Source organism: Dunckerocampus dactyliophorus, chromosome 3 (genome assembly GCF_027744805.1).
Source record: "Dunckerocampus dactyliophorus isolate RoL2022-P2 chromosome 3, RoL_Ddac_1.1, whole genome shotgun sequence".
NCBI classification, from domain to species: Eukaryota; Metazoa; Chordata; class Actinopteri; order Syngnathiformes; family Syngnathidae; genus Dunckerocampus; species Dunckerocampus dactyliophorus.
In genome coordinates, this window is record NC_072821.1 from 8,401,287 (window position 1) to 8,418,232 (window position 16,946).

The following is a 16,946-nucleotide window of genomic DNA, read 5'->3' on the forward strand; positions in this document are numbered from 1 at the left end:
GGAAGCGACCAGCCTGCCTGTCCAATTAGTATCAAGCAGGAAGAACGTTTTCCATCTTGGATGTGTGACCCCTAAAGCTGTGCAGCTGTAGAGATGACAGGGGTGGTTCTGGAATAATGACAAGCATTAGCATTTTTTGGCTGTTAGCATTAGTGTAGGGCTACGTGTGAAAGTGTGTGCATGCGTGTGTGCAAGCATAATAAAGTGTCTGTGTGTTTCCTTGGTGGGCCTTGATGTGGGATTAGCCAGAGCTGGAATTTAACGCTGGCCCCTCCTTCAAAATGGCCGACAGGAAGGAAGCCGCCTTCGACAGGGTCACAGTCCCACCCATTTTCTGAAGGGGACCTTGAGTTGAATGTTTTTTGCTTTCTCATTAAATCCAGAGAAGGAAGGAAAGAGGAATGAATGTGACATTGCTTTGACTTTTCAACACTGTCAAACTCAGAGAGACTAGAGAAATCTACTATTACACTGCACTGTCTGGTTTTGTGTATTTTACATTTAAAGAGAGCACAGGCATCAATGAAGGTCAAATCAAAATAAAGATCACCTGCATTGACTCTGGTCCCAACACTTTAACCCTGGGAGGAGTCACACCAGCTGGTCGAGAAGGCCTGGTGGTGATACTGGCCCAAGGTCCTGCAAGTACGGATCAATGCTTTGAGTTTGACAAGGCGACATTCATGTTTCTAGGATTGGGCATGAAGTACAATTACCTGTGGAGTTTCCAGCCAGATTATGGAGCACAAGTCTATAGTGGTAAGTTGTCCACGGACTAAGTGCTGATGAGGAATCCAAGAAAGAAAGAGGGGGAGGTTCTGGAGGAAGATGGCCTACTGTGGAGAGTTGTTCTGTGCCGGCAACTCTGCGTTCAATCTGCCATCTGGTAGCCAAGATACAGAAGAGGTGAAAAGAGAGGCAGGGTTACTATATCTAAAGCTAGGGAGTTCCAATGTACACTGAATGAATAAACCAATTAAAGTAATGAGTAAATGAGTAAAGGCCGCATGGTGGCCTAGTGGTTAGCATGTTGGCCACACAGTCAGGAGATCGGGAAGATCTTTGTTCGAATCTCTGTTGGGCATCTCTGTGTGGAGTTTGCATGTTCTTCCGTGCGTGCGTGGGTTTTCTCCGGGTATTCCGGTTTCCTCCCACATTCCAAAAACATGCATGTCAGGTTAATTGGCGACTCTAAATTGTCCATAGGTACGAACATGAGCGTGAATGGTTGTTTGTCTATATGTGCCCTGCATCTCGCCCGAAGTCGGCTGGGATAGGCTCCAGCATACCCGCAACCCTAGTGAGGATAAGCGGCATAGAAGATGGATGGATGGAGTAAATTAATCAAATGAAAAGCTAAAAACGTAAGTGTTCCACTTATGGCCTGCAGGTGTCAGTAGCACGCATTTCAAACGGTTGCCAACCTCTGCACAAAGAAAGAAGATGATTTCGGCTGTCTATGCTCAATAATGCGAACCACCAAGCAACGTTCTTCCCCTAAGTGTGCCTTAATCTGTTCCAAAAAATGAATAAAGAGAGACATAGGAACATATTGACAAGCAACAAGACCCTTGCTCATCTACTTTGCAAAGGCAAATTGGGAGGAAAAGGGGGTTTGGATTCACCGGGTTGTATAACTGGTTGGAAGCTGCCAGTCACTCCTGGTACCCACTTGTAAACTGCATGACTAACCTGAAATCTGTCCTGATTTACAATCTGTCTGATGTAGGCCTAGCTTTACAGACGAATGAGCTGTGCAATATGTGATCATTTCTCACCTCTCTAAAGGTCCGTTTGGGCTCTGTGGTGCACCCCAGGACAGGAGAACAGAGGTGGGTGTGTCAGAGTAAAGGTGAGGTGCAGGGAGTCCTTCAGGAGGCGCTGGCATGGTCTGAAAGTGCACCGTCTCTGACATTGAACAACCCACGCTGGTGCACGCTTCCAGCTAGATGATATAGCAATGATTGATGCATTAGGTATATTGAAGTACAAGGTCTACCAAAGATGTAAAGGAGCAAATTATACTTGGATGTTGTAGGAGTTGTATGGCAGGAGGTCGAGGAAGGTGAAGCTTGTGGTGTTCCCTGGAACAATGACTGATGGTGGGGAGAGACTTAAAGGTGATGAACTGTTGTAGTGGAGAACATCTTGCTTAATTAAATGTTCACTGTTTTGTCTTGTTGAAGTGTATCCTTTGTGTGGCACTGGAGGGTTTGGGTACACCCTTGAGATGGCAATGGATCCAGAAGAATCTAATGACTTGGTGCCTACATGGGTGGACACTGGAGTCTGGTTGCTCTTTATGAGGTGTCGATCTAAGCCAGGGGTGGTAACATTTGGTTCTGGTTCCAAGTTTTGACTTGAGTAAGGGTCTCTTGGATTAGAATTGAAGATTGAGTTGAGTTTCAAACTGGTGCCAGGTTTAGTATTTAAAGTAGAGTTAGCATCAGGGTGAAAATAAAGGCCGAAACTGGTGATGATACCATTAGGTTGGGAGGGAGGTGCCCATCTGACTGTCACATTTCGAGGATGGAGCATAACAACAGTCAGAGGGTCAAGTGGACCTGGACCTGTTGGGACAAAAATAAACGTATACTCAGGAGGAATGCAGACACATCTAGAAGTAATACTTTATACAATGTATCTTTAAAAGTCTGGGTAAGTGTCCTTGGAGCTTCCCGGGGTTACATTTTGGGTCGTTTTGTTGTAAAATTGTGTTTCTTTCACTGCCACGACCCCTCTTCTGGCCAGCAGGGCCAGGAAACCCAACAATGATTAGATGTTGACATTTAAGTAAATAGTATTAACTGTCAGATATCAGCACAATCTAATGAGATCCAATACAAGAGCTGCACGTAAGAAAGATAGTAGTGTTCAGTTTTAATTGACAGTGTCAGAAATGTATTTAATTTAAAAATACCCTTATTATTGTTGCAGTTTGTATTAATGTAGGTTTCCATGTCATACTGAAACACAGGAACAAAATACTGTATATTTATGATTATGTAGGTGTACCTAATCAACAACCTTCTTAGTACACCAGACCAAACCCACCTCCCTCCACGTCTGGCATTTAGATCCCAGTGTACAGCTTCATAATGGACACACAGAGATGCATGTATATATGCGCAGACACTCCGTATACTGTAACACACACATGCTTGCTTCCAGCCACGGTGATGTAGGAGAGCAGTAATGGAGGGCTGTGAAGGGCAAGCAGATCAAGGTGACTGAGCGGACTGAGGGAGCGTGCTGCGCCGCTAAGTGCTACTGCTAACTGCTAACGGCTTTCCCAGATGGAGATGTGTACATGTGTGGTACTCTGTGTGTGTGAGTGTGTGGAAGAGGGAAATGTAGGAAAGATGTAAAAGAAAATGAGCGGTTGAGAATACACCTGTACGACTGTATAAGAGCGCAAGCGTGCATGTGTACGGACATGACAGATTGTACAGCATGTGTTTTGCACACAGCCCCAATAGGGGTCCATATGTATTAATTTCAATTGATGATGCTGTTTATCAGTATGTCCCCATTGTTGTTCTTAGCAATTAGCAATTATTTTTGCTTAGTAGTTATTTGTCACGCCATGGCATGGTGATTTGTTGGTGATGACCTCAGGATGCAGAATTGGAACCCAAGTGCAGGTAAAAGTCATTTAATTTGAAAATGCAGCAGAGCAGACAAAGGGATCAGGCAACAGAAACTGGCTACACATGCAAAACGTGTACCAACAGAATCAATGCTCTCACAAACAGCAAACGCAACCAGCTGAACTAAATTACCAAAAACACAAATCAGCGCCAGGCGCACGTTAACGGAAGTGTGGAGGCAGCAGCAAACAGAACAGAACACAACAGGAAATGTTACAAAATAAGATCATGAAAACAGAACTAAGGAGATGAAAAGGGAAACTAAACCAACACAGGCAGAAGCACAGGGCATGAGATTATTATCCTTTTTGATCAAACCTTTCATCTGCGGGGAATTACAGTAGATAACTTTGATGCTGAAAAGTTAGCTGCCATAAAGTTGCTGTGTGCTTATTTACCATAACTTGCACTTGTTAAAAACATTTTTTGTGACTGCCTGTAAATATTCTCATTCATCAAGGTCATTGTATTCTCAGGGCATTGTATCGGTCTCAAATTGATCCTGTCTGGACAAACCTCCTTTTTTAGAGGATAAATACACTGGACCTTGCACCAACTTCTCAAACTAGAGATGTTCTATCTAGTCAGACTAAAGCTGTGCTATCTAGTCATTGAGCATGAACTGATGAAGCCTGCTCGGATGAAAGGCTAAACATTGTTGTCACTGTAGTGCGTGGCACAATCAAAAACATTTCCGGATGCTGTTCTTCTGTTAATACTAAAAAACTGAAACAGAATTAATCTGTTCCATGGTCAAACTGAGGTTGGTCAATCCTTTGAAACACATTATGCAAAATCCCACAAAAAGCCCCCCCCCCCCCCCCCCCCCCCCCCCCCCAAAAAAAAAGCAGAACAGAAGCCCAGAATGATCTTCACATACTTGCTTATGCAATGTGGTGAGACATTTCTCATGATTTTGTGCTACTTTAGAAGTATTCCCCCCCCAAAAATACTAGTCGAATGTCACCATTCTATACTATCTCAGACTTTACATGTTTCATTATATAATATCAGCAAAGCCATGCTCAGTTATTAAAAAGACAGTAAATCTCTCCATATTGACCATCCACACCTCAACATATTATGCATATGCAAGACTTAAAGCAGCACGAATAGCATACAATTGTGAATATGACTGTCTCATGTGATTCTAATGTTAGCTTCTGTTGGTAATAATCTTTTAGTAACCCCTTTCGTTCCTTCCTGACTCCTCTCCTTCCTGCAATGTGCCACAGCCACTCTGTCTCTCTCTCTTTTTCTGCTCTCCCTGCTAAATAAACAATGCAGCGAGTTGACCTTTTGGGTTAACAGGTTTTTATGCTAGCTCTACTCAGCACTCACACTGATTCAATTACCACCAAAGGTCCAGTGAACCCCTGGAATAAGCGAGGAGCCTGTCTTGCTGTCTGTCTAGAGCGGCAAGTCCAGGTGCCTCATTTCTTTCTCTATGTGACTAGACATTCCAAGATCTAGAGGTGGCATTGTCACGTCTGTAAGGACTTTACTTAGGGAAGTCCCAGAAGAACACAACACCCACTTTGGATAATTAGAACCGGTTGCAGGAGATGCCAGTTTGCTTCCCAGCTTTGCCTTTTAGCCAAGCACCAAATCCTACATCCTAATATCCCTTTGACTGTATATGTGTAAAGAGTGGGTGTTTACACTGTATGCATCAGTGATGTGTGGTGAGGTTCATGGCTGGTGAGGCTGTCCAATGTATTTATTTTTATTAACTGAAAATCACGTGTGGCCTCACCTTTTGTATATGAAGTACATGCACCCTATTCTTCTCCAGAAAAAGCTCTGATACTTGGTTGTTAAAGTCTGATTACCTTATGGCGAGCTTGGGTATATAATTCTCCATCTTGGCAGTCAAATTCATTCATGTATTCAATAGAGCATGAAAATATCTTAAATGCATTTGACTTGCTGCCCTCCAGCTGGTGCTGCTGCTGTCTAAAAATGATGGCTATTCCTCTCAATGGAAGGACGACGGTGAGCATCTTCCAGCTCATGCACGCACCCATCCCTTCAGTATGAGGCAATTACTGCAGCGCCTCTGAATATGAAATTTCTATGTATTTTACTGTCCGATTAGCAAGAATAATGACGTCACGCTTACATTAAAGACATTAAACAAAATGTTTATGCAACATTATATTATTGGCAACATGCTGCACTCAGACGGTAGGCAGGGCTTGTGCACTAAGAGCCGAGACGAGACGTTCGTTGCAGCCTCATCTCCCATCTCTTTACCCAGTATTTAATCAGGAAATGTTAAAATTCAACCATTTTTACTTAAGAAAATGTTTAAAACGATTGGAATCATACAGGAAATAAGGGGTGTGACAATCCAATATTAATATCGGTCCGATATCAGCAAAAAAACACGTATCGGCCTGCATCTGAAATGTCTTGATATTGACTCACCAATACAAGCAGTCAATTCTAGACCTCACCGGATTCAGCAGGCAGAGCCCATATCATCACAACAGTGTGCAGTACGAGTGATGTCGGCCATGTGGGAGTAGTTTTCATTAATGTCCAAAAAAGATATTGCAGCTGAGTGAAAAACATGTCATGCACAAGTTTCCCGTGGTGGCATAGAACCGGGGGAGTTTAACACGACCAACCTCATTATGCATTTGAAGCAGCATCACAAAAAAACGGCATGAGGATTTTTGCAAGACAACTGCTCCCTCAAGCATCCAACGCTGTTTGAAACAGTTGCAAATCGGCACAGCAAAAAAGTAATTGGCTATAACAGAAAAGAGCCAGCCCATGTCGGTGGGGGGTAATGTCAGGTTTAAATGCTTAATTCAGAACCTTTACCCTGGCTACATTATGCCTGTTGTCGATAAAACTATACCCCAGATGCATAAAGAAGTAAATGGGTCAGTTTTTCCTCATTCCTACTGTGGCTTACTATTGTTCTCTGAGTAATATCACTTGAGCAATCATTTCAAGCAATCAGCACACATTCCACGCTACAAAAAAGTAACAAAAGTATACATAATTGTATGCTGATATTCAAGGCCGCTATATCGGTATCGTATTGAAGTGAAAAACTTGTTCGGTACACCCCTATAGAAAATACATTTACAGTATAATACAGTTCAATGGACAAATACTGTATTAATATTTATCTTATGTTATCATTATTAGTTTTTTAAATTTGCAACCTGGCTCTGCCTCAACTGCCTCCCCTGACTGCACGTTACTGGTATGCATGCACATTTACCATAAAAATAAATTGTAAAACTCAATAGAAATGATTTTTCTTAATTCTGAGTCTTGCAAAGCACCAAGCATAAGGCAGTCACCTTGATCAAGCCCACCTCACCGACACAAAGTAACCCTTGTGTCACCCCCACTCCCTTCCCTCTCCCCCCAAGTGTTGAGTGTTATTTAAGCTTTACTGGCGCGTGTAAAATTCTGCAATTTGAAGGGCTGTTAAGTTTTTCAATTGAAATTTTCATTTAAGATGCAGGTGATGCTTTTTCCTTTTTTATTTTACTGACACTTTACTGCTCTCTGGATAGGAAGGAAGGGGGCGTTGAAAGAATGCGTTGCCTTCCTCATCTCAAACGCTTTTGGATTTCCTCGTCTGTCGTTCCGCGTGTCTCAGTCGTCGTACCTCAACAACCCTGCGTCTTTCCGCCTTTCCTCCCCCTCTCTTTTACGCCTCCTCTCTTCAGTAAAACATGGTAGCAGAAGGCTAAAGCGAGAGTGTGGGGGCCACCAAGCCTTAAATCACATTTATAAGGATTTGGTTAGCATAGTAATAACACAATCAAGTGACAAGGGGCTAAGGAAAGAAGGAGGGAGGAAAGACGGTGGGTTTGCAAATGTGTGTGTGTGTGTGTGTGTGCATACTTATGTAGTATCCCTTTGTGCAAATCAGGTTCAGCACATTTAAATGTATAACAACGTCAAAAGAATAGCAACATTTGGCCTTATGTACCTTTTTGAGGAGTGTGTGTGACGGGAGCTTCTGAAGGTGAGTTTTTCTCCTGGAAGTCAGAATGGAAGCGCAGCTTAAGCCTTATCACCGTTCTTACGACGCGGTGTCAAACCATGACAAGCAATAGTGTGAGAATTTACATTGCATTTCATATCTTTACTTCCTAATGTCGTCTCGTCGCTGCTGCTTGAGAAGACGCCAAGAGGAGCAAGTGAGAAGGTGCTGCCAAGGTCATGAGCTTGATTTGTATCCCTCACATCGCGGGTACGCGTAATGTGCATTATATCCTTTGAGTAACCACGACCGTCGAACTAACTCGGAATTGTCAGTCATTCAAATTTGTTGCAATGGTACTTCCAGGAGCTGACATTTGGGAGGGATTTGTATAATTCCCCCTAACCTTCAGACCGATCTATGGGATATAAAAGGGGAACGTTGAACCGTTAGCAAATAATACACTGCATTGGAATCAAATGTGTGTCTTAGTCAGAGCATAAAATCATTTAAATCAGTCTAGCAGTTGCTTTGATCATTCTTATTCCCACGTTTTTTTTGGTCCTCTAACTCCACCTTAATTTTTCAACTGATTCAAACCAATCCAGCATGAAATTGTTCAGATAATTCAGGAATAATGTCCTATCTGTTCAGATATTTTTTAAAAATCCCAGATTTTCCAAAAATCCCCCCCAAAAAAACCAAAACGTTTAACCATTGAAAATTTTTTCTGTTTTTCAAGCTTCCACCATTCGCACATTCCTCAAACCGATTCCAACCATTCCACCATGAAGCCATTCCACTCACTCAGGGCATTCAAACTGACTATTTTACACATTCCAAAAATTTGTATTTTTCACACTTTTTTGTAACACTACTTCCTCTTCTTCTAAGATTTCTTTCAACGTCCAGATTTCTCAATTCATTCAAGCCATTCCAACACAAAACTATTCAACATGTTCAGGACAGTCAGGCTACCTTTTTTTTTTTTTTACATGACAAAAAATGTCGCTTCACACAAAATTTTACCCTTTCCGAAGTCAAGATGTACAAATCAATCAGGACATTTAGCGTTCCTGGTACATTGCGCTATCATGCTATGCGTTAGTATGCTAGCAATTACCAGGTTAGCATTGTTACCATGCTAACATTAGCATAGTTGCATTTTCTGCCATTTTTATGAGTATTAACAAATGTAGACTCTTAGTGCTACCATGCTAGGTGCTGCATGCTAATGTTAGCATATTAACATGTTAATGTTAGCATAGTAGCATTTTTAGCCCTTATTACAAATAGAAGTCATAGTACATGTTTTGCTATCATGTTAAGTCTCAGCATACTAATGTTAGCATTGCTAGCATGCTAACATTAGCATAGTAGCATTTTTAGTCATTTTCACTAGTATTAACAATGACAAACACTTAACGCTATCATGCTAGGTTTTGCATGCTAATGTTAGCATTGCTAACATGCAAACATTAGTATAGTAACATTTCAGCCGTTTTCAGAAGGAGAAACTTATACAAACAGTGCTATTATGTTAGGCATATCAGACTCACTCAAAATAAGGCGGGATGAGGACTGCATTTCAGGCCCAGCGTAAAAGGTAGACTATTCATTCATTAATACCATGGATTCATTGTGTCTGTCATTACCTCTCACCTCATATCGGTCGTTCCTTCTCCTTTCAACTTGCTTCTTTTTTTTGCTTTGAGTTAAATTAGGTGAAACATTGATTTTTCCAATGTTCACATAGTTTTACACACGTATACACAAATACACACTGTCAAAGACTGCTGGGCTAAGAACATTTTGTCAAAAGTGTGCTTTTAATCATAGTCTCTTGAACATGCTATAACACACACACACACACACACACACACACACACACACACACACACACACACACACACACCCTTCCGACAGAGACACACTCACTTAGATCACTTAGCTGGTGTGAACATGGGAGTAGACAGAGGAAAGGGAGCTGTCCAACACGGCCAGAGTTTATGTTCACAGGAGCCGTCTGTCTGTTCTGCAGCGGCAAGAATTCATAGGGACCAAATTACATTAAAAAGATGGATATAAAACTTTAATGGAATGATAAAAAGGAAAGGAGGAAACGTGGGTCTCTCGATTTCTCTGTTCTGTCATTAGCCCTCTCCTTACTTTCCTCCCATTCCCCATCCTATACCTTAGTCTGCTGTATTTTCCGCTCCAATTTTCTCTTTATTTCTTTTCTTACTTTCTCTTTTCTGTCTATCCCTGATCGTAAATACTTAAAAAGGCTAGTCAGTCAAATAGAAGAGGTGAAAGCCACTGTTCAAATGCAAAAGAGACAGAATGAGGAGATGAAGAGGTGAGGAACGTTGAGCGAGAAGAGCAAACCTATGCTACATAGTTTATAAGAATACTTACAAATTCAACATAGGGGATGTCAAACTTTACAGTGCAGTATAGTATATATTATAACAAATGGGCACAAGGTCACATCTCATTCCTCAGACACATTACAGTAGATTGGGTGAAGGGTGACTGTACATTCAAACAGACTAAACACTGTACTTTATGCATATTTGAATGTATATGCCATAATAGGTTCTAATTATTTTAGAATGAGTGCAGCCTATAATTAGTATACATAATATTGTATGATTTGGCCTGATTGTTGAGCAGATAGTAACACAAATAGAGTTGTGTGTGTTTTGAATTAAATTTTGCATAATAAGTAGAGGGAAGCGTTGCCATAATTTAATACATCCTAAATCTGTGCAGATGTGTGTGCCTGCAAGTACCAGCGTGTGAAGAGGCATTGGTGTTGTATACATCAACAAGGCATCACATTTCTTGTGGTGTGTACATGCGCACATATCAAACGTATGCAAATCTCAGCTGCTTAATGATTATGTATGCTGCAATAATGTGGTGCTAATTAATATATAACTTTGCAGTGAACAGGCAGCACCAGTGGCTAATATGATTCTATTACCACAATTAGCCCACAATGACACCGGCTAGGTCACTCACACCCAGAAACACACACACACAAACACACACACACACACACACACACAGTGTATAGTGTGTAGGGCTCACTCTCTCTTGCTGTTGTTTTAACCTGGTCAAGTCATTTTTGGCTTTTCTACTTATTGCTAGTTTTTGTTGTTGTTGCTATTCAGTTCAAAACATGGTGCTTTTCAATGAACAGAGATATGAACTTGTCAATACAGGAAGTTACTGAAAGCTTTCAAAGTGTCTTGCAGACCTTTCTACCTTCTTAAAACATTGTCTTTGGCTGGTCTGGAAAGATAACCACCTCTTCTCACAGATCTCCTTGTAACAGCAGTCAGAATCCATGACACTTTCCTTCTGTTGTTGTTGCTTAATTTATTGGTACATATGTTTCTTATGTTCTTATTCTTTTTCTTGTGTTTTCTTTCTTTTCTTGGGAGAATGAACAGAATAAGAATTTCATTGCATAGTATAACTGCTGTTTTACTATGCATATGACAATAAAACTCTTGAATCTTGAATCTTTTGACTGGTGGACTTTTCTATTCATTTTACACTTGTGTGACAAATAATTTCCATTATGCCATTACTTGTCAAGTTATGGCCAGGACATACAGTATACTGTTAAACTATAATAGTGGTTAACTTATTTTTACACCTCTAAAAGGTTACTTAAAAGATTGCCTGTACCGTTTTCATTATTTTAGGTGATGAACTATGCTCAACCTTGGAGAAGCCACTGTAAAATACAAAAAAATAAAACATACAGAATGTGCACTTACTGTCTTCTGCTGTGTAAAGGGCTTCCCAGGGTCCTGTTGTCTGTCCATGTGTGTGTGAGACCACCAGTCGCAATAGGTACTGGGTGTATGGCGACAGGCCAGACATGTGATAGGAAAAAGTGTCTGTTGTATTTTCCAGGAGGCTAAAAGTAGATTGGCACCAACAAACACCATTAATACCACATAGAAATATATTAGTCTGTGTTATATATATAATTTATAATATAGTTTCTTATTTATATGAATGTACAAAAAATTATACATTGATATAAATAATAAACAACTATAAAACTACGGCAAGTACCTCCAATCAGATATGATTGGAGCAATAGGCTTTTTGCCACAGTAATACCTGAAAGTTTAACGAGGGTTGGTTGAAACTGGTTGAGTTCTTGTTGTACTTATCTACGTCCCAACTAAAACTGTACCTGTTTTTTTTTTTTAAGTTTATGAATCATTATTTTGGGACAGCTACTGTATCTACAGAGCATCTGAGGAACCTAATCTTAGTGTGGGTGAAATGATACAGTATATAAAACAAATGATAGTCAGGTCCTTAGCACTATTCATTACACCAACAGTTCAGTTGCAAGTAGGTGAGTTAGACTGCTCCATTAATTGTGTGAGTTATTCTCAGTATTTTTAATTACACTGACACATAGTACCTGGTTGGTTTTCATATAATCATCACATGTGATGAAACGTAAGAGAATATTGCCATAAATGAGGGGCCATCGGCCATTTAGCATCAGATGTGCAGAAGGGATGAATGAATGAATAAATCAGGGAACAATGAGATTTCCAAAGCAGAAGAGGAGGGCATGCTTGTCTGATATATAATACATGTACCTAGTCATTTATTTATTACCGCAGAATGAGAGCCTCCTCTTCTTGGATTAAATTGCAATTTGTTGTCAGGAAGCATGTAATGAATACATATCAGATGCACAGCCCCTCTCTATTCTATCACATGTTCCATACCTGTCTGTCTCCTTCTGCAGTCTTTGATTTTTTTTTTGTGGCTTTTTGTCGCATCCTCATCTTTTCAGCCCATTCCCACTTGCTTGTTGCGATGGTCTGTCATTTTGATGCGACATATTCTGCCGCTTTGTATAATGTATCTATGCGTATGTACATGTGCATGCTTATTTGTCTTCACCCTTGTTCTGACATGCATGGTGTGACTATTTCTTTTTCATATTATTAGTTTTCCCTCTCACTTATACATGCTTTTGAAAAGTGTGCGTGTGCAACGGACGACTTGCCTGATCACAGGTCTCTGGGGTGATGTCCTCATTTGTAGACTGTAGTAAAGCACGCCCGGAGCATTGGAGTGGGCTGGTTCGGACCAAGACACATTTAGACTGGTGCTCGTGGCATGAGTGAGTCTCACGGCGGACAACCCATCTGGAGCTGCAAAAAGAGAGAAGTGGTGATGTTGTGTGTGTACAGTGGCAAATCTCCTCTTTCTAAAACAAAAAGCACGCCTCTTCCAACAATCTATGTTGCGCTACAGTGTAAAAAGAGTCTGGCTTGGGGGCTGTACTGTAGAATCACAGGTTTCAGACCCACCATGGACCTAACCCAAACCCAAAATATCGAAACAGGGACTGCTCACTGGAGATGGTAGTTGCCCTCCTTGAGCAAGGCATACAGCCAACTGTTCCAGGACCTGTCACCACACCCCCTTTTCATTCATTCTATATAACCATTGGTGCATGCATGCAGTGCAATGGACTCACTCGTACGTGTGCAGTGTGTGTTAGTTCACACATACGCCTGCATTTTGTCACTAGGGGTCATGTATCATTCACAAAGAAATTAGTGACAAAGTTAGCAATAGAAAACAGCAAAGGTAAGGCAAGATTTGTAAAATTGCTTCATACAGTTTGGTGTTTGTCCACATTAATTAACATTTGCAATGCTTTGGCTTCTTGTTCAGTGAGAGAGGAATAATACAGTGGCACTGTTTGAGCGGCTAAGTTTGTTGTATTTTTTTGTTTTAATAAACTGTTTCATGACACAAGAGTGGCCTTGGACTGTTCGTTTACGTAAGCGCATGTGGTGTGAATTGTTTGGGTTTTTTTGGATTTGTTTGGGAGCATCTGCTGTTATACTAAAACAGCTTTATTTAAAACATAGAGTTCAATGTTTGTGGAATGCTATTTTTGAAAGTCATTAAAAGCATTCAAAATGTGGCTACTCATGTCAAATGACCATAATGTCCCTTGGGCCCTTACATTTGTGAAACTGTGGTCGTCTTCATTGTGTTGTCGAGTAGCCCTGATGTAGGCCTATAGCATGTGTTTATTGACTAGGGTACCCCATTATTAGCAACATAGACAAAGCCGGGGTCGGTCAGGCTCAAATTAACTGTAGTCACTTACGTTACAATAAATTTTGGTTTCTTGTCCGTTTTACAGAGAATAGCAATGATATTAGAAAAACTTTTCTTTCACTCATGGTTAGTGGTTTGGTGAAGCCATTTATTATCAAACAATTGTGTTTGCTCTTTGCTTAAATTACTCTAATCAAAAGCTTACCGTACCCTTGTTCTTCACATCAATGACAGATGGAAGTCTTTTGTGGTAGTCGTGAATGAGGCACTTTATTTTCTCAGATGGTAAACTGCCCATTCTTCTTGGCAAATATCCACCAGTTTCTTTCAGTCCTTGGGCTGTCTTGCATGAGCTCTCCCCTGAATGGCTGAATTATACTGAGGTCAGGAGACTGATAAGGCCACTCCAGAACCTTCACTTTTTTCTGCTGTAGCCAATGACAGGTTGACTTGTCTTTGTGTTTTGATTATTGTCATGCACAGCTTGGGGGCTGATGAGTGCAAATTTTCCTCTCGTATTTTCCTGATAACATGCTGCATTCATCTTGCCATCAATTTTGACCAAGTTCCCTGTGCCTCACATGAAGCTCACACATGAACAAACCACCTCTGCGTTTCACAGTAGGCATGGTGTACCATTCATCCTAGGCCTCGTTGACACCTGTCCAAATGGTTGTGACCAAAAAGCTAAATTTTGGTCTCATAACTCCAAATAACTTTGTTACAGAAGGTTTGAGGTTCGTCTCTGTGCTGAAGCAGGTTGCTTTGTGGCATTGGAGGAGTACTGGTTTTCTTCGGGTAACTCGACCATGCAGCCCATTCTTTATCAAGTGCCTCCTTATTGTGCATATCAAAACAGCCGTACCACTTTCTTTCAGAGTCCTGTACATCAGCTGAAGTTATGTGTGGATGGCATTTTTGTTGGACTTTGACTTGGTTTGGCTTGTTTTCAACAGAATTCGTTGAATTCAGTGTTCAAACTTGTTTGAACATTGCTGATTGGCAATATCAATTACTTGGATATCTTTGTATCATTTTAATGTTCAACTACCTTCTCCTGTAGATCATTTAGTAATTGTTTTGCTTTCCCCATGACTCGGAATCCAGCAACATCAGTGCAATACTGGAAGAAACATGCAGGGGTCTGTCAAGAGCCCAGCAACTCGCTGACATTTTATACACACACACACACACACACACACACACACACACACACATATTGATTTCAAGCAAACAGATCACAGTTGAGGAGTTTAGTATCCATTAAACACATGTGTGTCAACTTGTGTGTATTTGATCAATCTGCCGGTATATGTAAACTTATGAGCACAGTTTTACACTTGTATGACAGAAGAAGAAGTGCTCAAAAATTAAAAAAAAAAGGTTACCCCCGAGTCCATACCTCAAAAAACAGCAATGTAAACACAGCCCTTGGCAAAAACAAGTACACAGGAAATAATTAGATGACGATTAATATCTGTGATAAGACAAAAACTGCCATTAGCCTTTCTCAAACAAAACACACTCAGGGACATCCAGAGACACACAATTCTTCAGTAGTTATCCTCTTCTACAGTGGATAGACCAGTGTTTGTGCTTTAAAAGGCATCTTGAGTCAGTATGATGACCACCCTCTTGGTAGAAATGGATGGGATGCAGATATGTTAAGGATGACAAAAGAAGGAGAAAATGAGGGCACCCGTTGTTTTGACTGTGTAACATAAGAGAAACCCCTTGGACGTGGAGAAGTGACCCTTCAATCAAACACCCTGGTCCTATTCTACAACAACTACACTGATTGCAGAAGTCGTCTTATCATCATCATCAAGAATGGCTATTAGACACACACGCACACATACGCACCCACACATACACGTACATCCTAGTGGTGAGCCTGTGTCTTTCTCATGCTGTGTTAGCAGGTACAATATCAGAGGTGTCACTAATCATTTTAAACTATGCACTTTTATGTTCACTTCTCTGGGCCTGCTCTCCTCCTCCTCTTCTCTCGTGTCTCATGCTCGGCTATCTCCCCTCTGTTCTTTCAGGGAACAAGGACGCATCAAGACAGTTTGCCTTAAAGATGTCTAAAGAGATGCCAGAGGCGCAGAGGTAGAAAGCAGGTTGGAAAGAGAGGAAACGTCTGCTATTTAAAATTTATACTTTCTCATGTCTTTGTTTTGAACTTGAACAGTGGAACTTTCCCGAATGTGTCTTTTGTTGTTTGAAGAATGGGCGCGGTATGTATTCAGCCTTTTGGTTAAAATTAACTCAAGTGCTGAGGTGTGTTGATACTGTATGTGTGTTTTTACCTTGGTCTCTACTGAGCACTGATCAGCTCTTATAGGAAATATGCAGGGGGTCTCTACAATATACTCACTTTTTTAATCACTTATGTACACAGAATGGCACTGACAACCAGGTTTGTCTTTAAACTACCTATCTTAAGTCAATTAGGTTTGTACAGTATGTGTGTTTGCGTTACTGCTTTTGTTGCTTTTCCAAAGCAACTGACTGCAAGCATATTTATCACACACGAGTCATAATTCCATCCATCCATTTTTTATGCCACTTGTCCTCAATAGCGTCGTGGGGGTATGCTGGAGCCTATCCCAGCTGACTTTGGGCGAGAGGCAGGGTACACCCTGGACTGGTCGACAGCCAATCGCAAGGCACATATAGACAAACAACCATTCACACTCACATTCATTCCTATGGACAATTTAGAGTCTCCAGTTAATCTAACATGAATGTTTTTGGAATGTGGGAGGAAACCAGAGAACCCGGAGAAAACCCACACACGGGGTGAACATTGAAACTTCACACACAGAGATGCCCAAACGGAGATTCAAACCCTCATTCTCCTGACTGTGTGGCCGATATTGAATTGAATTAGCGCAAAAATCACAATTATTAAAAATCACTGATCTGGTAAACCTTGAAACAGCTAAAATAATGCATACAGCAAAAAATAACCTCCTACCCAAAAACGTAATACAGCTCTTCTGAAGAAGAGAGGAGAAATATGACCTTTGTGAAAAATTTAACTTAAAACACTTATATGCAAGAACATTGCTAAAAACCTTCAGCATATCAGTATGTGGAATCAAATTATGGAACGGATTGAGTAAAGTAAAATAAACTCAAACTATGCACTAAAATGAGCCATTTCAAGAAACAGTACAAGCAGTTGATGTTTACAAAGC

At 40.8% G+C, this 16,946-nt stretch overlaps 1 protein-coding gene across 3 annotated transcripts in view; it reads right to left on the bottom strand.

The window, feature by feature from the left end:
• The window catches only part of ush2a (Usher syndrome 2A (autosomal recessive, mild)), a 186,853-nt gene that overhangs the window by 77,010 nt on the left and 92,897 nt on the right, over positions 1–16,946 (bottom strand). For all 3 annotated transcript variants that reach the window (XM_054771236.1, XM_054771237.1, XM_054771238.1), the window contains 6 exons: positions 12,668–12,815; positions 11,403–11,545; positions 2,026–2,570; positions 1,779–1,945; positions 717–883; positions 551–639 (listed from right to left, as the gene is read on the bottom strand). In XM_054771236.1, coding sequence (XP_054627211.1) covers positions 551–639; positions 717–883; positions 1,779–1,945; positions 2,026–2,570; positions 11,403–11,545; positions 12,668–12,815 — 1,259 coding nt within the window. The remainder of the gene's footprint in view (positions 1–550; positions 640–716; positions 884–1,778; positions 1,946–2,025; positions 2,571–11,402; positions 11,546–12,667; positions 12,816–16,946) is intronic.